At 44.6% G+C, this 23,621-nt stretch overlaps 1 protein-coding gene across 1 annotated transcript; it reads left to right on the forward strand.

Moving 5' to 3' along the window:
* Positions 1-450: 450 nt before the first annotated feature.
* LOC311103244 (protein HID1-like) lies at positions 451-23,317 on the forward strand (the record flags this gene model as incomplete). The annotated part of the gene is made up of 16 exons (XM_084144783.1): positions 451-498; positions 930-1,036; positions 1,623-1,739; positions 1,900-2,110; positions 2,687-2,743; positions 3,991-4,131; positions 7,754-7,844; positions 8,777-8,928; positions 9,468-9,546; positions 11,482-11,646; positions 12,056-12,292; positions 17,855-18,054; positions 18,179-18,283; positions 20,396-20,487; positions 22,542-22,700; positions 23,041-23,317. The coding sequence occupies 16 exons, from the start codon at positions 451-453 to the stop codon at positions 23,102-23,104; spliced, it is 2,025 nt and encodes a 674-aa protein (XP_084000909.1). The 3' UTR covers positions 23,105-23,317.
* Between the last annotated feature and the right edge of the window lie 304 nt (positions 23,318-23,621).

The raw sequence follows: 23,621 nt of genomic DNA on the forward strand, positions 1-23,621 counted from the left end.
GGACATCACACATGCAATTCAATAAAACCATGCGGTAACACTTTACTTAAAACCAATGATGTATATAAACCCTGGATTGCTGATGCTATGTATTGGCAATTGAGAGGCTTTGAAGCCACCGGTCGGCCATATTGGCACTCCCCAGTAGGAACAGTCCTCCATAAGAATGATTGGAATTCTACAGTATTTCAATTAAATGTTTCAAGGACAAAATGACATGTATTTAATGTTTTTCTTGTTTTAGTGGGGACAGTAACATTAGTAAAAAAAAAAAAAAGACTTTAAGGAAAATGTTTTTATATATATTTTTATTTTAAGTTGTATCTTTAGCTCACAAAATATAATTTAAAAGTATGCATTACTAAATGTGTCAAAAACGAATGTAGACATTAATAAATGCATTTCTATAGCTTCCAAAATCTTTTTTTACAATTGAGGAGGAGTACCAAGATGGCTGCGCGGTGGCTTCAATACAGCGCCCCCTGCCAGTCATCTAGGGTTTGTCATCTAGGGTTTATACACATCATTGCTTAAAACATGCATGTATTACTTGTTATAAGCATGCATGAGCCTCTATAATGTCTTATTAGAAGGCTTAAAATATACAGTATAATAATATATCTGCCATTTAGCAGAAACTTTTATCCAAAGCGACTTACCAGCATGTGTGCATACATTTTATGTTTGGGTGTCCTCGGGAATCTAACCCACAACTCTGGTGGCGCAAGCACCGTGCTCTACCAACTGAGCCACACAGGACCACCTTAGATCTTGCTGTGAAATTGTCAACTGACTCATTGTTTGCTTCATATGGTGTATTCATTGTTTCAGATTACTGAACAACGATGTAATGGTGTAGGGAGCAGTAGGAGCTCTCTCCCAGTAGTTATTGGTATTGATGGTCCCATGATGATGTCACCATCGTACAGGACTCTGTGGAGGACATGCAGACCATAGACAGCTGTGAGTACATCTGGGAGGCAGGGGTGGGGTTCGCCCAGTCCCCCCCACTCAACTACATCCACGACCTCAACAGGTGAGTCACACAGTGATGAGGGTCCTTATGTTGACATCTGTGCTCTGATGATCTTTTATGATCCTCTTCCAATCCTCTCTCTCTCGGTCTCTCTCTCTCCTCTCTATCTCTCCTCTTTCTTTCTCTCCTCTCTTTCTCTCCTCTTTCTCTATTTCTCTCTCTTTCCCTCTCTCTCTCCCTCTCTCTGCCATTCAGCAGAAACTTTTATCCAAAGCGACTTACCAGCATGTGTGCATACATTTTATGTTTCGGTGTCCTCAGGAATCTCTCTCTCTCTCTCTCTCTCTCTCTCTCTCTCTCTCTCTCTCTCTCTCTCTCTCTCTCTCTGTCTCTCTGTCTCTCTCTCTCTCTCTCTCTCTCTCTCTCTCTCTCTCTCTCTCTCTCTCTCTCTCTCTCTCTCTCTCTCTCTCTCTCCCCTCTCTCCCCCTCTCTGTCTCTCTCTTCCCCCTTTCTCCCTCTCTCTCCCCCCCTCTCTCTCTCTCCCTCTCTCCCCCTCTCTCTCTCTACCCCCCCCCCCTCTCTCTCTATCTGTCTTTCTCTCTCCCACAATTAACCTCTCTTTCCATGTATGTTCTTGGCCACTCAGGACAGAGCTGCTGAGGCTGCTGCTAACCTGTTTCTCTGAGGCCATGTACCTCCCTCCCTCCTCAGACAACCCCATCCTCAACCCCTGGGTCAGCTTCTTCTGCTCCACAGAAAACAGGTGAGGTACACACACACACACACACACACAATCTCTCCCCCCCCCACACACACACACACAATCCCACACACACATACACACACATACACACTAAACCACATAATCTTTTCCTAACAATAACTGACACAAATGATTATTTCCCTCTGTCCACCTACCTCAGGCATGCCCTGCCTCTCTTCACCTCCCTGGTGAATGTGGTGTGTGCCTACGACCCGGTGGGCTATGGCATCCCTTACAACCACCTGCTCTTCTCCGACTACCGTGAGCAGCTGGTGGAGCAGGCCGTGCAGATCCTCATCGTCACCCTGGAGCACGAGGGAGGAGGGCTGGCCCACCGACCCCCCTCTCCCTCCAGCATGGAGGACCAGGATGTAAGGCCAGGACACTTCTGTACAGGGGAGGGGGGAGGGTGATGGTGTGTGTGTGCGTGCGTGGTTGCCTGTCAATAGAAAAGATAAGTCCCACAGATCACATTTCATTCAACATACATTGTGCTAACATTCACCTTCAGAGACCAGGGGCCTGTCATGGTCCATTGTGCTAACATTCACCATGTTGTCTCCCGAGTGGCGCAGTGGTGCAAGGCACTGAATCGCAGTGCTAGCTGTGGCACTAAAGATCCTGGTTTGAATCCAGACTCTGTCGTAGCCGGCCGCGACCGGGAGACCCATGGGGCGGCGCACAATTAGCCAGCGTCATCCAGGGAATGGCCGGCAGGGATGTAGCTCAGTTGGTAGAGCATGGCGTTTGCAACGCCAGGGTTGTGGGTTAGATTCCCACGGGGGGCCAGTATGAAAATGTATGCACTCACTCTGGATAAGAGCGTCTGCTAAATGACTAAAATGTAAATGATCCATTATGCTACCATTCACCTTCAGAGACCAAGGGTCTGTCATGGCCCTTAGTTGTTGCTGATACATTATTTTTCTCTCCCTCTTTTTCTGCAGTCTGTGGGCCCTGACAACCTGTTTGTAAACTACCTTTCAAGAATTCACAGGGAAGAGGTACAGTCATTTTTCTTGTTGTCATATTTTTCACACATTTCCTCCTTTTTATTGGTTTTATTGTTACATGTAGAGTGAATGCTAACCATTGTTTTAGTTGTGAGCGATGTTCAGTCTCATTTAACCAGGCTACATTACAAGTGCAGATATGCTGTGTCAAAAGACCCTTGTCTGGGGGCCTTCCGAGTGGTGCAGCGGTCTAAGGCACTGCATCGCAGGGCTTGAGGTATCACTACAGACCCAGGTTCAATCCCAGGCTGTGTCACAGCCGGCCGTGACCGGGAGACCCATGAGGCGGTGCACAAATTGGCCCAGCGTCGTCCGGGTTAGGGGAGGGTTTGGCCGACCGGGATTTCCTTGTCCCATCGCGCTCTAGTGACTCCTTGTGGCGGGCCGGGCGCCTGCAAGCTGACTTTGGTCGCCAGCTGGCGCAGCTGGCTTCCAGGTTAAGCGAGCAGTGTGTCAAGAAGCAGTGCGGCTTGGCAGGGTCGTGTTTCGGAGGACGCATGGCTCTCGACATTTGCCACTCCCGAGTCCGTAGGGGAGTTGCAGCGATGGGACAAGACTATAACTACCAATTGGGAAGAAAAAGAAAGAAAGAAAAAAATAAAGACCAGTCCAAAGGTCTGACCCTAATCTAAAGGTTTGACCCTAATCTAAAGGTCTGACCCTAGTCTAAAGGTCTGACCCCTAGTCTAAAGGTCTGACCCTAATCTAAAGGTCTGACCATAGTCTAAAGGTCTGACCCTAGTCTAAAGGTCTGACCCTAATCTAAAGGTCTGACCCTAATCTAAAGGTCTGACCCTAGTCTAAAGGTCTGACCCTAGTCTAAAGGTCTGACCCTAATCTAAAGGTCTGACCCTAGTCTAAAGGTCTGACCCTAGTCTAAAGGTCTGACCCTAGTCTAAAGGTCATGTGACCCCCTCTGAGGACTACAACTTTGTAGTTCTCTCTTCTATCATGCTTACACACTTTCTCTAATGGTACATTGCAAGTGCAGATTTGCTATGTGAAAAGACGTTAGTCTAAAACTCTCAAATTAAAATCTGGACCTCAAAGCCAGTTCCACTGCAGTGTTTCATCCTTCCCTTCTAATCAGGGACTGATTTAGACCTGGGACATCAGGTGGGTGCAATTAATGATCAGGTAGAACAGAAAACCATCAGTACTCCGGACCTCGTAGAGTAAGATTTGAATACCTGTGGTCTAAAGTTTGACACAAGGTTCTCGTGTCACCCCCTCTCTAGGACTACGACTTTGTGTTGAAGGGACTGGCTCGCCTGTTGGTAAACCCTCTGATGCAGACCTACCTGCCCAACTCCACCAAGAAGATACAGTTCCACCAGGAGCTGCTGGTGCTCTTCTGGAAGCTCTGTGACTTCAATAAGGTAAAATATAATATAATAATAATAATAATAATAATATATATATATATATATATATATATATATATATATATATATATATATATATATATATATATATATATATACAGTGGGGAGAACAAGTATTTGATACACTGCCGATTTTGCAGGTTTTCCTACTTACAAAGCATGTAGAGGTCTGTAATTTTTATCACAGGTACACTTCAACTGTGAGAGACGGAATCTAAAACAAAAATCCAGAAAATCACATTGTATGATTTTTAAGTAATTAATTTGCATTTTATTGCATGACATAAGTATTTGATCACCTACCAACCAGTAAGAATTACGGCTCTCACAGACCTGTTAGTTTTTCTTTAAGAAGCCCTCCTGTTCTCCACTCATTACCTGTATTAACTGCACCCGTTTAAACTCGTTACCTGTGTAAAAGACACCTGTCCACACACTCAATCAAACAGACTCCAACCTCTCCACAATGGCCAAGATCAGAGAGCTGTGTAAGGACATCAGGGATAAAATTGTAGACCTGCACAAGGCTGGGATGGGCTACAGGACAATAGGCAAGCAGCTTGGTGAGAAGGCAACAACTGTTGGCGCAATTATTAGAAAATTGAAGAAGTTCAAGATGACGGTCAATCACCCTCGGTCTGGGGCTCCATGCAAGATCTCACCTCGTGGGGCATCAATGATCATGAGGAAGGTGAGGGATCAGCCCAGAACTACACGGCAGGACCTGGTCAATGACCTGAAGAGAGCTGGGACCACAGTCTCAAAGAAAACCATTAGTAACACACTACGCCGTCATGGATTAAAATCCTGCAGCGCACGCAAGGTCTCCCTGCTCAAGCCAGCGCATGTCCAGGCCCGTCTGAAGTTTGCCAATGACCATCTGGATGATCCAGAGGAGGAATGGGAGAAGGTCATGTGGTCTGATGAGACAAAAATATAGCTTTTTGGTCTAAACTCCACTCGCCGTGTTTGGAGGAAGAAGAAGGATGAGGTCAACCCCAAGAACACCATCCCAACCGTGAAGCATGGAGGTGGAAACATCATTCTTTGGGGATGCTTTTCTGCAAAGGGGACAGGACGACTGCACCGTATTGAGGGGAGGATGGATGGGGCCATGTATCGCGAGATCTTTGCCAACAACCTCCTTCCCTCAGTAAGAACATTGAAGATGGGTCGTGGCTGGGTCTTCCAGCATGACAACGACCCGAAACACACAGCCAGGGCAACTAAGGAGTGGCTCCGTAAGAAGCATCTCAAGGTCCTGGAGTGGCCTAGCCAGTCTCCAGACCTGAACCCAATAGAAAATCTTTGGAGGGAGCTGAAAGTCCGTATTGCCCAGCGACAGCCCCGAAACCTGAAGTCAAAATCGCTGGGCCAAAATCCCTGCTGCAGTGTGTGCAAACCTGGTCAAGACCTACAGGAAACGTATGATCTCTGTATTTGCAAACAAAGGTTTCTGTACCAAATATTAAGTTCTGCTTTTCTGATGTATCAAATACTTATGTCATGCAATAAAATGCAAATGAATTATTTAAAAATCATACAATGTGATTTTCTGGAATTTTGTTTTAGATTCCGTCTCTCACAGTTGAAGTGTACCTATGATAAAAATGACAGACCTCTACATGCTTTGTAAGTAGGAAAACCTGCAAAATCGGCAGTGTATCAAATACTTGTTCTCCCCACTGTATATATATATATATATAAATATACAGTACCAGTCAAAAGTTTGGACACACCTACTCATTCAAGTTTTTTTTTTTTACATTGTATGTTGTAGAATAATGGTGAACTTTTGACTGGTACTGTATATATAAACTCAGCAAAAAAAGAAACGTCCTCTCACTGTCAACTGCGTTTATTTTCAGCAAACTTAACATGTGTAAATATTTGTATGAACATAACAAGATTCAACAACTGAGACATAAACTGAACAAGTTCCACAGACATGTGACTAACAGAAATTGAATAATGTGTCCCTGAACAAAGTGGGGGTCAAAATCAAAAGTAACTGTTATCTGGTGTGGCCACCAGCTGCATTAAGTACTGCAGTGCATCTCCTTCTCATGGACTGCACCAGATTTGCCAGTTCTTGCTGTGAGATGTTACCCCACTCTTCCACCAAGGCACCTACAAGTTCCCGGACATTTCTGGGGGGAATGGCCCTAGCCCTCACCCTCCGATCCAACAGGTCCCAGACGTGCTGAATGGGATTGAGATCCGGGCTCTTCGCTGGCCATGGCCGAACACTGACATTCCTGTCTTGCAGGAAATCACGCACAGAACGAGCAGTATGGCTGGTAGCATTGTCATGCTGGAGGGTCATGTCAGCATGAGCCTGCAGGGAGGGTACCACATGAGGGAGGAGGATGTCTTCCCTGTAACGCACAGCGTTGAGATTGCCTGCAATGACAACAAGCTCAGTCCGGTGATGCTGTGACACACCGCCCCAGACCATGACGGACCCTCCACCTCCAAATCGATCCCGCTCCAGAGTACAGGCCTCGGTGTAACGCTCATTTCTTCGACGATAAATGCGAATCCGACCATCACCCCTGGTTTGTGCCCATAGGCGACGTTGTTGCCGGTGATGTCTGGTGAGCACCTGCCTTACAACAGGCGTACAAGCCCTCAGTCCAGCCTCTCTCAGCCTATTGCGGACAGTCTGAGCACTGATGGAGGGATTGTGCGTTCCTGGTGTAACTCGGGCAGTTGTTGTTGCCATCGTGTACCTGTCCTGCAGTTGTGATATTCGGATGTACCGATCCTGTGCATGTGTTGTTACACGTGGTCTGCTACTGTGAGGACGATCAGCTGTCCGTCCTGTCTCCCTGTAGTGCTGTCTTAGGCATCTCACAGTACGGACATTGCAATTTATTGCCCTGGCCACATCTGCAGTCCTCATGCCTCCTTGCAGCATGCCTAAGGCACGTTCACGCAGATGAGCAGGGACCCTGGGCATCTTTCTTTTGGTGTTTTTCAGAGTCAGTAGAAAGGCCTCTTTAGTGTCCTTAGTTTTCATAACTGTGACCTTAATTGCCTACCGTCTGTAAGCTGTTAATGTCTTAACAACCGTTCCACAGGTGCATGTTCATTAATTGTTTATGGTTCATTGAACAAGCATGGGAAACAGTGTTTAAACCCTTTACAATGAAGATCTGTGAAGTTATTTCGATTTTTACAAATTATATGTGAAAGACAGGGTTCTGAAAAAGGGACGTTTCTTTTTTTGCTGAGTTTATATATGTATATGTATTATTATTATTATTATTATTATTATTATTATTATATATATTAATATTATCATTGTATATTATATATAATTATTATTATAGTATATTATTCTAGTATTATATTATATATTATATACTGTATTATTATTTTATAATAAGTTAGGAGACTAGCCTGAGACAAGCCTGAATACACAACAGGTAGAAGACAGGTGTATATATATATATAATATTGACAGTAAATTTGGTAGCCGAGATGATCACGATCTTCATTGAAAATTAATTAAAGAGTCAAAATAAAATAGAGGACTAACCTACCCTAAACAGAAAAACAAACACGCATCACATTCTAATAACCCATACCACTGTCTCTCTGCCCATCACAGAAGTTCCTGTTCTTTGTATTGAAGAGCAGTGATGTTCTGGACATCCTGGTACCCATCCTCTTCTATCTTAATGACGCCAGGGCCGACCAGTGTGAGTACAGTCTGTAGACACACACGCACACACGCACACACACGCACACACGCGCACACACGCGTGCGCACACACACACACACACACACACACACACACACACACACACACACACACACACACACACACACACACACACACACACACACACACACACACACACAGACCTATCCTCTTCAACTTGAATGATGCCAGGGTGTGAGTAAAGTTTGTAAGGAATATATTATATATCTGTCTGTAGGGACTGGAATATACTATATATCTGTCTGTGGGGACTGAAATATTCTATATATCTGTCTGTAGGGACTGGAATATACTATATATCTGTCTGTAGGGACTGGAATATACTATATATCTGTCTGTAGGGACTGGAATATACTATATATCTGTCTGTAGGGACTGGAATATACTATATATCTGTCTGTAGGGACTGGAATATACTATATATCTGTCTGTAGGGACTGGAATATACTATATATCTGTCTGTAGGGACTGGAATATACTATATATCTGCTAATGGCTGTGAATATCTGATTTATTAACATATGCCTTGTTAATGGTTTTAGTGATTGTCTCTCACTCTGTGTGTGTGTGTGTGTGTGTGTGTGTGTGTGTGTGTGTGTGTGTGTGTGAGAGCATGTGTGTGTGTGTGTGTGTGTGTGTGTGTGTGTGTGTGAACGTGTGTGTGAGCGTGTGTGTGTATGTGTGAGCGTGTGTGTGTGTGTGTGTGTGTGTGTGTGTGTGTGTGTGTGTGAGCATGTGTGTGTGTGTGTGTGTGTGTGAGCGTGTGTGTGTGTGTGTGTGAGCGTGTGTGTGTGTGTGTGTGTGTGTGTGAGCGTGTGTGTGTGTGTGTGTGTGTGTGTGTGTGTGTGTGTGTGTGTGTGTGTGTGTGTGTGTGTGAGAGTGTGTGCGCTCGCGTGTTTCTGCTACAGCCCGTGTGGGTCTCATGCACATCGGTGTCTTTATCCTGCTACTGCTGAGTGGAGAGAGGAACTTTGGCGTGCGTCTCAACAAGCCCTACTCCGTCCACGTACCTATGGACATCCCAGTATTTACAGGGACCCACGCCGACCTACTCATAGTAGTAAGACTCTGCCATACAAATTACAGTAGGCTACAGCATAGATATAGAATGAATATAATATATCTCTGTGGAATACAGTAGACTGTAGCAAATTGATTAATTTTGCAGGCAATATTGCATTTTCTGTGATCTGCCTCTATGTGTTAATTAAAAAGCCTCACAAGTTATAATTTGATGTCTTTATCACACTTAGATTCAAATAGTATTAATTTCAAATATTTGTAATTGGTCCTGGAGTGCCAAATGGGCAGGGTTAGCTCTATTGGGACTCTCCCATTGGTTCCATTGCGCAAGGCAAGATCAATGAAGCGCAGATAAAGCATTTGAATGGAAACTAATACTATATAAATCCAGATCCTTTTGAAATAGAATTGCTAAAACAGACATTCAAGTCAATAAATGTTCTCTGATGGGTGGCTTGACGGGCGATTGAGTGTACCCATAAGTGTTCCAGTCAAATTGCCATTGTCTGAGCTGAGGGTCTTTTTCCCTTCTAGTAATTATATCTCTATGTCTGTACCTCTCTGTGTGATCTCCAGGTGTTCCACAAGATCATCACCAGCGGTCACCAGCGTCTACAGCCTCTCTTTGACTGCCTGCTCACCATCGTGGTAAATGGTGAGTAGCTCTGCACTGGCTCCATCTGCTGGTCAAATATACACATGGATCTTTGTAACCCTTGTTTTTATTTTATTTAACCTTCATTTAACCAGGAAAGTCCCACTGAGACACATAGTCTATTTTACAAGAGAGATCAGGCCAAGAAGGCAGCAGTAGTCAGTACAGCGTTACAACATTTAATACATACGGTAGCCTACAATCAGCACAACAACATGTCATTCATGAGACAATCCGGCCCACAGGAAACATTTACACTCCTTGTAACCTCAGCCTCACAGAAAGTTCTGAGGTATTGAACAGTTCAATATTACATTACTTTGGAACAGTCCCTGGGATCACCTTAAACACCCAGACAGATGTACTCATGAAGTAATTATTTGATTCATGCATATTGAGATGTTACTTTTGAATATGCATAATCTTCAATATCAGTAAGTAGATTGTAATTCTGTATACTGTGTGTCTCAGGGCCAGTTTCCCGGACACAGATTAAGCCTAATCATGGACTAAGAAGCTCTGTCAATGGAGAATATCCATTGGACATGCTTTTTAGTCTAGCTAGGATTAGGCTCAATCTTTGCTCATTGTAGAGTATTTCTACAAAGGACTCCTCCCCCCTCTCCTCCACAGTGTCTCCCTACCTGAATGATTCCTCCTCCCTCTCCTCCACAGTGTCTCCCTACCTGAATGATTCCTCCTCCCTCTCCTCCACAGTGTCTCCCTACCTGAATGACTCCTCCTCCCTCTCCTCCACAGTGTCTCCCTACCTGAATGACTCCTCCTCCCTCTCCTCCACAGTGTCTCCCTACCTGAATGACTCCTCCTCCCTCTCCTCCACAGTGTCTCCTTACCTGAATGACTCCTCCTCCCTCTCCTCCACAGTGTCTCCCTACCTGAATGACTCCTCCTCCCTCTCCTCCACAGTGTCTCCCTACCTGAATGATTCCTCCTCCCTCTCCTCCACAGTGTCTCCCTACCTGAATGACTCCTCCTCCCTCTCCTCCACAGTGTCTCCCTACCTGAATGACTCCTCCTCCCTCTCCTCCACAGTGTCTCCCTACCTGAATGACTCCTCCTCCCTCTCCTCCACAGTGTCTCCCTACCTGAATGACTCCTCCTCCCTCTCCTCCACAGTGTCTCCCTACCTGAATGACTCCTCCTCCCTCTCCTCCACAGTGTCTCCCTACCTGAATGACTCCTCCTCCCTCTCCTCCACAGTGTCTCCCTACCTGAATGACTCCTCCTCCCTCTCCTCCACAGTGTCTCCCTACCTGAATGACTCCTCCTCCCTCTCCTCCACAGTGTCACCCTACCTGAATGACTCCTCCTCCCTCTCCTCCACAGTGTCTCCCTACCTGAATGACTCCTCCCCCCTCTCCTCCACAGTGTCTCCCTACCTGAATGACTCCTCCTTCCTCTCCTCCACAGTGTCTCCCTACCTGAATGACTCCTCCTCCCTCTCCTCCACAGTGTCTCCCTACCTGTATGACTCCTCCTCCCTCTCCTCCACAGTGTCTCCCTACCTGAATGACTCCTCCTCCCTCTCCTCCACAGTGTCTCCCTACCTGAATGACTCCTCCTCCCTCTCCTCCACAGTGTCTCCCTACCTGAATGACTCCTCCTCCCTCTCCTCCACAGTGTCTCCCTACTTGAATGATTCCTCCTCCCTCTCCTCCACAGTGTCTCCCTACCTGAATGACTCCTCCTCCCTCTCCTCAACAGTGTCTCCCTACCTGAATGACTCCTCCTCCCTCTCCTCCACAGTGTCTCCCTACCTGAATGACTCCTCCTCCCTCTCCTCCACAGTGGCTCCTTACCTGAATGACTCCTCCTCCCTCTCCTCCACAGTGTCTCCCTACCTGGATGACTCCTCCTCCCTCTCCTCCACAGGGTCTCCTTACCTGAATGACTCCTCCTCCCTCTCCTCCACAGTGTCTCCCTACCTGAAGAGTCTGTCCATGGTGGCAGCCAACAAGCTGCTCCACCTCCTGGAAGCCTTCTCCACCAACTGGTTCCTCTTCTCCGCCTCCCAGAACCACCACCTTGTCTTCTTCCTGCTGGAGGCCTTCAACAACATCATCCAGTACCAGTTTGATGGTGAGAGGACCAGTGTTTACCCCGCCTGCTCCTCTCAGAACAGGTTACATGTCTGACTCCGTAGAATAGCATAGGACTGTGTTTAGTCCTGCCGGAGTCTGGTCTGTTGGTATTGCTGCCGACTCCGGACCACAGATACCGGCTAACGACTGGGGTTTGAGCCCTGTCTCTGCCCCTTGCCTACCTGGGCCCCTCTATAATCTATCTCCGGGCTCTCAATTCCTCACTGTTCTATCAACAAAAAATTATAATATAAAAGGGGATTGTAATTAGTCAAGTTATACGTTTCTTACTTTCTGTGGGTTCAGTAAGTAGAAGGACTATTTACTGCCTTGCTTTGATGTGCTGTTGTGTCGTATCAATGTAACGCTCATAGTCCCTTGCTCTTAAATCTGCAATTTTCTTCCAGGAAACTGTAACCTAGTCTACGCCATTATCCGCAAACGCAACTTGTTCCATCAGCTGGCCAACCTGCCGTCCGACCCTGCCTCCATCCAGAAGGCCTTGCTGAGGAAGAGAAAGTTACCGGACGCCATCACCGGCATCTCCCGTACCAGCTCCCAGGAGACGGTGTCCATGGAGGGCTCCCGTCCGGCCGTCCCCGCAGAGCCAGGAACACTGAAGACCAGCCTGGTCGCTATACCAGGTACACCACCTATCTATAACTATAACAACCTATATATAACTATCTATAACCAGGGATTTCTCTGCCATAGAAACACTTGGGCGGGCCGCCTAAGCGTTTTTTCGTCACACATAAGTCCAAACTGTAAAAAATAAATACAGTACCAGCCAAACGTTTGGACACACCTACTCAATCCAGGGTTTTTCCTTTGTAGAATCATAGTGAAGACATCTAAACTATGAAATAACACATATGGAATCAGGTAGTAACCAAAAAAGTGTTAAACAAATCAAATTATGTTTTAGATTTCAGATTCTTCAAAGTAGCCTTGCTTGCACACTCTTGGCATTCTCTCAACCAGCTTCACCTGGAATGCATTTCCAACAGTCTTGTTGGAAGAGTTCCCACATATGCTGAGCACTTGTTGGCTGCTTTTCCTTCACTCTGCGGTCCAACCCATCCCAAACCATCTCAATTGGGTTGAGGTAGGGTGATTGTGGAGGCCAGGTCATCTGATGCAGCACTCCATCACTCTCCTTCTTGGTGAAATAGCCCTTACACAGCCTGGAGGTTTGTTGGGTCATTGTCCTGTTGAAAAACAAATGATAGTCCCAGTAAGCGCAAACCAGATGGGATGGCATATCGCTGCAGAATGCTGTGGTAGCCATGCAGGTTAAGTGTGCCTTGAATTCTAAATAAGTCACTGACAGTGTCACCAGCAAAGCACCCCCACACCATCATACCTCCTCCTCCATGCTTCACGTTGGGAGCCACACATGTGGAGATCATCAGTTCACCTACTCTGCGTCTCACAAAGACACAGCGGTTTGAACCAAAAATCTCAAATTTGGACAGATTTCCACTGGTCTAATGTCCATTGCCAGTGTTTCTTGGCCCAAGCAAGTCTCTTCTTCTTATTGGTGTCCTTTAGTAGTCATTTCTTTGCAGCAATTCAAACATGAAGGCCTGATTCACGTAGTCTCCTCTGAACAGTTGATGTTGAGATGTGCCTGTTACTTGAACTCTGTGAAGCATTTATTTAGGCTGCAATTTCTGAGGCTGGTGACTCTAATGAACTTATCCTTTGCAGCAGAGGTAACTCTGGGTCTTCCTTTCCTGTGGCGGTCCTCATAGCGCTAGATGATTTTTGCAAATGCACTTGAAGAAACTTTCGAATTGACTGACCTTCATGTCTTAAAGTAATGATGGACTGTCGTTTCTCTTCGCTTATTTGAGCTGTTCTTGCCATAATATGGACTTGGTCTTTTAACAAATAGGGCTATCTTCTGTATACCACCCCAACCTTGTCATAACACAACTGATTGGCTCAAACATTAAGAAGGAAATACATTTCACAAATTAACTTTTAACAAGGCACACTTGTTAATTTAAACGCATTCCATGTGACTACCTCATGCAGCTGATTGAGAGAATGCCAAGAGTGTGCAAAGCTGTCATCAAGGCAAAGGGTGGCTACTTTGAAGAATCTTAAATATAAAATATATATTTGGATTTGTTTAACACTTTTCTGGTACTACATGATTCCATATGTGTTATTTCATAGCGTTGATGTCTTCACTATAATTTTACAATGTAGAAAATAGTAAAAATTAAGAAAAACCCTGGAATGAGTAGGTGTGTCCAAACTTTTGACTGGAACTGTATATATACTGTATATATATTTGTTTATTTTATTTTATTAATTTTCGGGGTGGAAAAATGCTTTCAGTGTAGAAAAGATCATGGACCTATATATTTTTTATAATATAGTCTTTGAGAACTACCAATCAGCGAAATAAAAGCTAGACAGTCAGGGGAATAGAAAATTCCAAAAACAATGAATTTAACAGTATCTTTTGTTATTAGGTTTGAGCAAAATAACACAGCATTAGCCATGGCAGAAAAGGAACACCAAGATGGAAGCCTCTAAAATGTTCTCTAAAATTAAGCCGCGCTGAACGTGCCCATTGTCATGCCTCCTGCCATGCCCCCTGTCACGCCCACTAACTAAGCCCCTTTTTGATCTAGAAAAACCCTGTATAACCACCTACAGTTGAAGTCGGAAGTTTACATACACTTAGGTTGGAGTCATTAAAACTTGTTTTTCAACCACTCCACAAATGTCTTGTTAACAAACTATAGTTTTGGCAAGTCGGTTAGCACATCTACTTTGTGCATGACACAAGTAATTATTCCAACAATTGTTTATAGACAGATTATTTCACTTATAATTCACTGTATCACAATTCCAGTGGGTCAGAAGTTTACATACACTAAGTTGACTGTGCCTTTAAACAGCTTGGAAAATTCCAGAAAATGATGTCATGGCTTTAGAAGCTTCTGATAGGCTAATTGACATAATTTCAGTCAATTGGAGGTGTACCTGTGGATGTATTTCAAGGCCTACCTTCAAACTCGGTGCCTCTTTGCTTGACATCATGGGAAAATCAAACGAAATCAGACAAGACCTCAGAAAACAAATTGTAGACCTCCACAAGTCTGGTTCATCCTTGGGAGCAATTTCCAAACGCCTGAAGGTACCACGTTCATCTCTACAAACAATAGTACGCAAGTATAAACACCATGGGACCACGCAGCCGTCATACCGCTCAGGAAGGAGACACGTTCTGTCTCCTAGAGATGAATGTACTTTGGTGCGAAAAGTGCTAATCAATCCCAGAACAACAGCGAAGGACCTTGTGAAGATGCTGGAGGAAACAGGTACAAAAGTATCTATATCCACAGTAAAACGAGTCCTATATCGACATAACCTGAAAGGCCGCTCAACAAGGAAGAAGCCACTGCTCCAAAACCGCCATAAAAAAGCCAGACTACGGTTCGCAACTGCACATGGGGACAAAGATCTTATTTTTTGGAGAAATGTCCTCTGGTCTGATGAAACAAAAATAGAACTGTTTGGCCATAATGACCATCGTTATGTTTGGAGGAAAAAGGTGGTCTTGCAAGCCGAAGAACACCATCCCAACCATGAAGCACGGGGGTGGCAGCATCATGCTGTGGGGATGCTTTGCTGCAGGAGGGTCTAGTGCACTTCACAAAATAGATGGCATCATGACGAAGGAAAATTATGTGGATATATTGAAGCAACATCTCAAGACATCAGTCAGGAAGTTAAAGCTTGGTCGCAAATGGGTCTTCTAAATGGACAATGACCCCAAGCATACTTCCAAAGTTGTGGCAAAATGGCTTAAGGACAACAAAGTCAAGGTATTGGAGTGGCCATCACAAAGCCCTGACCTCAATCCTAAAGAAAATTTGTGGGCAGAACTGAAAAAGCATGTGCGAGCAAGGAGGCCTACAAACCTGACTCAGTTACACCAGCTCTGTCAGGAGGAATGGGCCACAATTCACCCAACTTATTGTGGGAAGCTTGTGGAAGGCTACCCGAAATGTTTGACCCAAGTTAAACAATTTAAAGGCAATGCTACCAAATACTAATTGAGTGTATGTAAACTTCTGACCCACCGGGAATGTGATGAAAGAAATAAAAGCTGAAATAAATAATTCTCTCTACTATTATTCTGACATTTCACATTCTTAAAATAAAGTGGTGATCCTACCTGACCTAAGACAGGGAATTTTTACTAGGATTAAATGTCAGGAATTGTGAAAAACAGAATTTAAATGTATTTGGTTAAGGTGTATGTAAACTTCTGACTTCAACTGTATCTATAACTACTATCTGAACACTACCAGGTACAAGACCTCCTGTATCTGTAACTACTATCTGAACATTACCAGGATTCTATACCAGATACACAACCCCATCTCCCCCATATGGACTCTCTCAACACAACAGTCATCATTCTGTATGAACTGACATACAGTGGGGAAAAAAGGTATTTAGTCAGCCACCAATTGTGCAAGTTCTCCCACTTAAAAAGATGAGAGAGGCCTGTAATTTTCATCATAGGTACACGTCAACTATGACAGACAAAATGAGAAAAAAAAATCCAGAAAATCACATTGTAGGATTTTCTATGAATTTATTTGCAAATTATGGTGGAAAATAAGTATTTGGTCAATAACAAAAGTTTCTCAATACTTTGTTATATACCCTTTGTTGGCAATGACACAGGTCAAACGTTTTCTGTAAGTCTTCACAAGGTTTTCACACACTGTTGCTGGTATTTTGGCCCATTCCTCCATGCAGATCTCCTCTAGAGCAGTGATGTTTTGGGGCTGTCGCTGGGCAACACAGACTTTCAACTCCCTCCAAAGATTTTCTATGGGGTTGAGATCTGGAGACTGGCTAGGCCACTCCAGGACCTTGAAATGCTTCTTACGAAGCCATTCCTTCGTTGCCCGGCGGTGTGTTTGGGATCATTGTCATGCTGAAAGACCCAGCCACGTTTCATCTTCAATGCCCTTGCTGATGGAAGGAGGTTTTCACTCAAAATCTCACGATACATGGCCCCATTCATTCTTTCCATTACACGGATCAGTCGTCCTGGTCCCTTTGCAGAAAAACAGCCCCAAAGCATGATGTTTCCACCCACATGCTTCACAGTAGGTATGGTGTTCTTTGGATGCAACTCAGCATTCTTTGTCCTCCAAACACGACGAGTTGAGTTTTTACCAAGAAGTTCTATTTTCGTTTCATCTGACCATATGACATTCTCCCAATCCTCTTCTGGATCATCCAAATGCACTCTAGCAAACTTCAGACGGGCCTGGACATGTACTGGCTTAAGCAGGGGGACACGTCTGGCACTGCAGGATATGAGTTCCTGGCGGCGTAGTGTGTTACTGATGGTAGGCTTTGTTACTTTGGTCCCAGCTCTCTGCAGGTCATTCACTAGGTCCCCCCGTGTGGTTCTGGGATTTTTGCTCACCGTTCTTGTGATCATTTTGACCCCACGGGGTGAGATCTTGTGTGGAGCCCCAGATCGAGGGAGATTATCAGTGGTCTTGTATGTCTTCCATTTCCTAATAATTGCTCCTACAGTTGATTTCTGCAAACCAAGCTGCTTACCTATTGCAGATTCAGTCTTCCCAGCCTGGTGCAGGTCTACAATTTTGTTTCTGGTGTCCTTTGACAGCTCTTTGGTCTTGGCCATAGTGGAGTTTGGAGTGTGACTGTTTGAGGTTGTGGACAGGTGTCTTTTATACTGATAACAAGTTCAAACAGGTGCCATTAATACAGATAACGAGTGGAGGACAGAGGAGCCTCTTAAAGAAGAAGTTACAGGTCTGTGAGAGCCAGAAATCTTGCTTGTTTGTAGGTGACCAAATACTTATTTTCCACCATAATTTGCAAATAAATTCATAAAAAAATCCTACAATGTGATTTTCTGGGGAAAAAAATTCTCAATTTGTCTGTCATAGTTGACGTGTACCTATGATGAAAATTACAGGCCTCTCTCATCTTTTTAAGTGGGAGAACTTGCACAATTGGTGGCTGACTAAATACTTTTTTTCCCCACTGTATAGCTTCCCTGTCCTTCAGGACCACAATGGAAATAAGCCAATGTCTTTATTGTGCTATTCCTGTCACCTTCTGAACACCTTTGTACTGTATGGATGTTTTAACTGTCCAATCAAATCAATCCCTGCCTGCAGCCATTGACAAACTGACTGAGAAGTCTCAGGTGTCAGAGGATGGCACCATGATCACTGTGCCAAAGATGGAACATTCACACGCGTCACACCACACACCCCAGACTGACCACACACCCCAGGCTGACCACACACCCCAGGCTGACCACAGCGCCATCGTAGGGGTCAGCGACACAGAGTCCATTTCTGGAAGGGACAATGAGGTAAGGCTGTGTGTTTGTGTGTGTGTGTGTGTGTGTGTGTGTGTGTGTGTGTGTGTGTGTGTGCGTGATTGTGTGTTTATGTGCATGCGTGTGTATATGAGTCATCAGTGTTCTATGTTCTCAGGATGTTTTCTACACTGAGGCAGAGATGGAGAGAAGGCGCATGTCAAGCACATCATCCACCATCTCCTGTACCTCTCAATCTCACTGGTCCCCTACACCAGACTGGGTGAGTAGGTCTCAATCTCACTGGTCCCCTACACCAGATTGGGTGAGTAGGTCTCAATCTCACTGGGCCCCTACACCAGATTGGGTGAGTAGGTCTCAATCTCACTGGGCCCCTACACCAGATTGGGTGAGTAGGTCTCAATCTCACTGGTCCCCTACACCAGACTGGGTGAGTAGGTCTCAATCTCACTGGGCCCCTACACCAGATTGGGTGAGTAGGTTTAATAGTAATATGATAATATACAGTGAGGGAAAAAAGTATTTGATCCCCTGCTGATTTTGTACGTTTGCCCACTGACAAAGAAATGATCAGTCTATAATTTTAATGGTAGGTTTATTTGAACAGTGAGAGACAGAATAACAACAAAAAAATCCAGAAAAACGCATGTCAAAAATGTTATAAATTGATTTGCATTTTAATGAGGGAAATAAGTATTTGACCCCTCTGCAAAACATGACTTAGTACTTGGTGGCATTAAGGTTTCGAGGCTGATGTTTGGCAACTCGAACATTCAGCTCCCTCCACAGATTTTCTATGGGATTAAGGTCTGGAGACTGGCTAGGCCACTCCAGGACCTTAATGTGCTTCTTCTTGAGCCACTCCTTTGTTGCCTTGGCCGTGTGTTTTGGGTCATTGTCATGCTGGAATACCCATCCACGACCCATTTTCAATGCCCTGGCTGAGGGAAAGAGGTTCTCACCCAAGATTTGACGGTACATGGCCCCGTCCATTGACCCTTTGATGCGGTGAAGTTGTCCTGTCCCCTTAGCAGAAAAACACCCCCAAAGCATAATGTTTCCACCTCCATGTTTGACGGTGGGGATGGTGTTCTTGGGATCATAGGCAGCATTCCTCCTCCTCCAAACACGGCGAGTTGAGTTGATGCCAAAGAGCTCCATTTTGGTCTCATCTGACCACAACACTTTCACCCAGTTCTCCTCTGAATCATTCAGATGTTCATTGGCAAACTTCAGATGGGCATGTATATGTGCTTTCTTGAGCAGGGGGACCTTGCGGGCACTGCAGGATTTCAGTCCTTCACGGCGTAGTGTGTTACCAATTGTTTTCTTGGTGACTATGGTCCCAGCTGCCTTGAGATCATGGACAAGATCCTCCCGTGTAGTTCTGGGCTGATTCCTCACCGTTCTCATGATCATTGCAACTCCACGAGGTGAGATCTTGCATGGAGCCCCAGGCCGAGGGAGATTGACAGTTCTTTTGTGTTTCTTCCATTTGCGAATAATTGCACCAACTGTTGTCACCTTCTCACCAAGCTGCTTGGAGATGGTCTTGTAGCCCATTCCAGCCTTGTGTAGGTCAACAATCTTGTCCCTGACATCCTTGGAGAGCTCTTTGGTCTTGGCCATGGTGGAGAGTTTGGAATGTGATTGATTGATTGCTTCTGTAGACAGGTTTCTTTTATACAGGTAACAAGCTGAGATTAGGAGCACTCCCTTTAAGAGTGTGCTCCTAATCTCAGCTCGTTACCTGTATAAAAGACACCTGGGAGCCAGAAATCTTTCTGATTGAGAGGGGGTCAAATACTTATTTCCCTCATTAAAATGCAAATCAATTTATAACATTTTTGACATGCGTTTTTCTGGTTTTTGTTGTTGTTATTCTGTCTCTCACTGTTCAAATAAACCTACCATTAAAATTATAGACTGATCATTTATTTGTCAGTGGGCAAACGTACAAAATCAGCAGGGGATCAAATACTTTTTTCCCTCACTGTAGTCATTTAGAAGACGTTTTTATTCAAGGCCACTTAAATAACTTTCAACATGGACAGTGACACGTATTCATTAAGTGGCCCATGCGGGACTCAAACCCACAACCCTGGTGTTGCCATGGCCACACTCTAACCCACAAACCTGGTGTTGCCATGGCCACACTCTAACCCACAACCCCGGTGTTGCCATGGCCACACTCTAACCCACAACCCTGGTGTTGCCATGGCCACGCTCTAACCCACAGATCCATTCTAGATAGAACCATCTGCAAAGGGTTTTACCCAGCACCAAAAAGGGTTCCCCTATGGGGACAAAACTAAGAACCCTGTATGGTTCTACTTTTTCTAAGAGTGTATTCTGTCCCTTCCTTCTTCCTCAGGTCCTCTCCTGGAAGTGTAAGCTCCCCCTACAGACCATAATGCGCCTGCTGCAGGTGCTGGTCCCGCAGGTTGAGAAGATCTGTATCGACAAGTAAGTCAAACATCACTGGTCATATTGGTCATCAAAGGTTTACTTCTATGAAGGTCCTCTGTAGCTCACCTGGTAGAGCATGGCACTTGTAACGCCAAGGTAGTGGGTTCGATCCCCGGGACCACCCATACACAAAAATGTATGCACGCATGACTGTAAGTCGCTTTGGATAAAAGCGTCTGCTAAATGGCATATTAATATTAATTAATTAAAGTGATATTATTACAGTTGAAGTCGGAAGTTTACATACACCTTAACCAAATACATTTAAACTCAGTTTTTCACAAATCCTGACATTTAATCCTAGTAAAAATTCCCTGTCTTAGGTCAGTTAGGATCACCACTTTATTTTAAGAATGTGAAATGTCAGAATAATAGTAGAGAGAATGATTTATTTAAGCTTTTATTTCTTTCATCACATTCCCGGTGGGTCAGAAGTTTACATACACTCAATTAGTATTTGGTAGCATTGCCTTTAAATTGTTTAACTTGGGTCAAACGTTTCGGGTAGCCTTCCACAAGCTTCCCACAATACGTTGGGTGAATTGTGGCCCATTCCTCCTGACAGAGCTGGTGTAACTGAGTCAGGTTTGTAGGCCTCCTTGCTCGCAGCGCTTTTTCAGTTCTGCCCACAAATGTTCTATAGGATTGAGGTCAGGGCTTTGTGATGGCCACTCCAATACCTTGACTTTGTTGTCCTTAAGCCATTTTGCCACAACTGTGGAAGTATGCTTGGGGTCATTGTCCATTTGGAAGACCCATTTGCGACCAAGCTTTAACTTCCTGACTGATGTCTTGAGATGTTGCTTCAATATATCCACATAATTTTCCTTCGTCATGATGCCATCTATTTTGTGAAGTGCACTAGACCCTCCTGCAGCAAAGCACCCCCACAGCATGATGCTGCCACCCCCGTGCTTCATGGTTGGGATGGTGTTCTTCGGTTTGCAAGCCTTCCCCTTTTTCCTCCAAACGTAACGATGGTCATTATGGCCAAACAGTTCTATTTTTGTTTCATCAGACCAGAGGACATTTCTCCAAAAAGTACGATCTTTGTCCCCATGTGCAGTTGCGAACCATAGTCTGGCTTTTTTATGGTGGTTTTGGAGCAGTGGTTTCTTCCTTGCTGAGCGGCCTTTCAGGTTATGTTGATATAGGACTCATTTTACTGTGGATATAGATACTTTTGTACCTGTTTCCTCCAGCATCTTCACAAGGTCCTTCGCTGTTGTTCTGGGATTGATTAGCACTTTTCGCACCAAAGTACATTCATCTCTAGGAGACAGAACGTGTCTCCTTCCTGAGCGGTATGACGGCTGCGTGGTCCCATGGTGTTTATACTTGCCTACTATTGTTTGTAGAGATGAACGTGGTACCTTCAGGCGTTTGGAAATTGCTCCCAAGGATGAACCAGACTTGTGGAGGTCTACAATTTGTTTTCTGAGGTCTTGGCTGATTTCTTTTGATTTTCCCATGATGTCAAGCAAAGAGTTTGAAGGTAGGCACTGAGTTTGAAGGTAGGCCTTGAAATACATCCACAGGTACACCTCCAATTGACTCAAATGATGTCAATTAGCCTATCAGAAGCTTCTAAAGCCATGACATCATTTTCTGGAATTTTCCAAGCTGTTTAAAAGGCACAGTAAACTTCTGACCCACTGGAATTGTGATACAGTAAATTATAAGTGAAATAATCTGTCTGTAAACAATTGTTGGAAAAACTCCTTGTGTCATGCACAAAGTAGATGTCCTAACCGACTTGCCAAAACTATAGTTTGTTAACAAGAAATTTGTGGAGTGGTTGAAAAACGAGTTTTAATGACTCCAACCTAAGTGTATGTAAACTTCCGACATCAACTGTATATATTTTTTAGCTTTGCTCCAAACCCCCCCATACAACACACACCATACCTTTTGGAAGAAACACTTGAATGACTGATGATATTTGAATGTCTGTTTTTATGTGTGTGGAGCCAAAGAGAAATGTTCACCTTGCGTGGACAATAAAGTTTTCCTGATTCTAATTGTAGCAACGTATTCTCCCTCTCTCTCAGAGGTTTGACGGATGAGTCTGAGATCCTGAAGTTCCTCCAGCATGGCACCCTGGTGGGCCTCCTGCCCGTCCCCCATCCCATCCTCATCAGGAAGTACCAGGCCAATGCCGGCACGGCCATGTGGTTCCGCACCTACATGTGGGGAGTGGTCTACCTGCGGTGAGTAGGGCATGATGGGAGCTGTAGTCTTATGGTATTTCAGTCATTTTCATGATTCATGTTGGGTTTCATGTATCTGTGTACTTCTTTTTTCTGGGATGTGTTCATTTGGCAACAAACAGAAGAAAATGGATTAAGCAGGGAGGGACTTCCTGGACTTGTCCAATAAGAAACGCTTGCTTTCGTTTCTCCATTGGAAAACGTTTTTCAAACGTTTGCCATTGCATTCCCTAATGAACATGTCCCAATGCTTTCTATCTTCCTCTTAGATCTAAGATGAAATAGTCTTCCAATGTTGTCCAATGCATTTAACATTTGAAACCTTTATTTGTCTTCACAGCAACGTGGACCCGCCCATCTGGTACGACACGGACGTACGTCTCTTTGAGATCCAGAAGATGTAGATAACAGGAAGTGAAGATGGGACTACTTCCTTTCTTGTTCCTGCCCCTTCCTCCTACTGGCACCCTCTCCCTCGAACCTCACCTGCCTTCAACTTGCCTCATCATCATCATAATGCTTGTCCCTCACACCTTCTCTTTGACTTTCCCCGGGCTGTGCAAATGTGATGTGGACGATATTGTGGGAGGGAGGATAGCTAGCACCTACTCCAAAAGCAGGAGGTTGAGTTGTACAGGATTCAAATTACCCCTGGAGTTGGATGAGGATAGGATTGGACTATTATCTACACTGTGTATCTGTAAGTACACCCTGAAACCTCAAGACTACAGAATGTCTGTCAAAGCACTAAGACATTAGAGTGTTAGTAAGCAAACTGTCTTTCCATCTCCCCTTCCTAATCATGGACTCCATGTTAAAGCTCTATGTGAAAACGCTGCTTTGATGGAGAGAGTATGGGAGACATTGGTTACACTTTATTATGACCTTTATGAATAAGCCATTATTTAAGCTTATCCATAT

The sequence above is a fragment of the Coregonus lavaretus genome (assembly GCF_964263955.1).
Source record: "Coregonus lavaretus genome assembly, chromosome: 28".
Taxonomy (NCBI): domain Eukaryota; kingdom Metazoa; phylum Chordata; class Actinopteri; order Salmoniformes; family Salmonidae; genus Coregonus; species Coregonus lavaretus.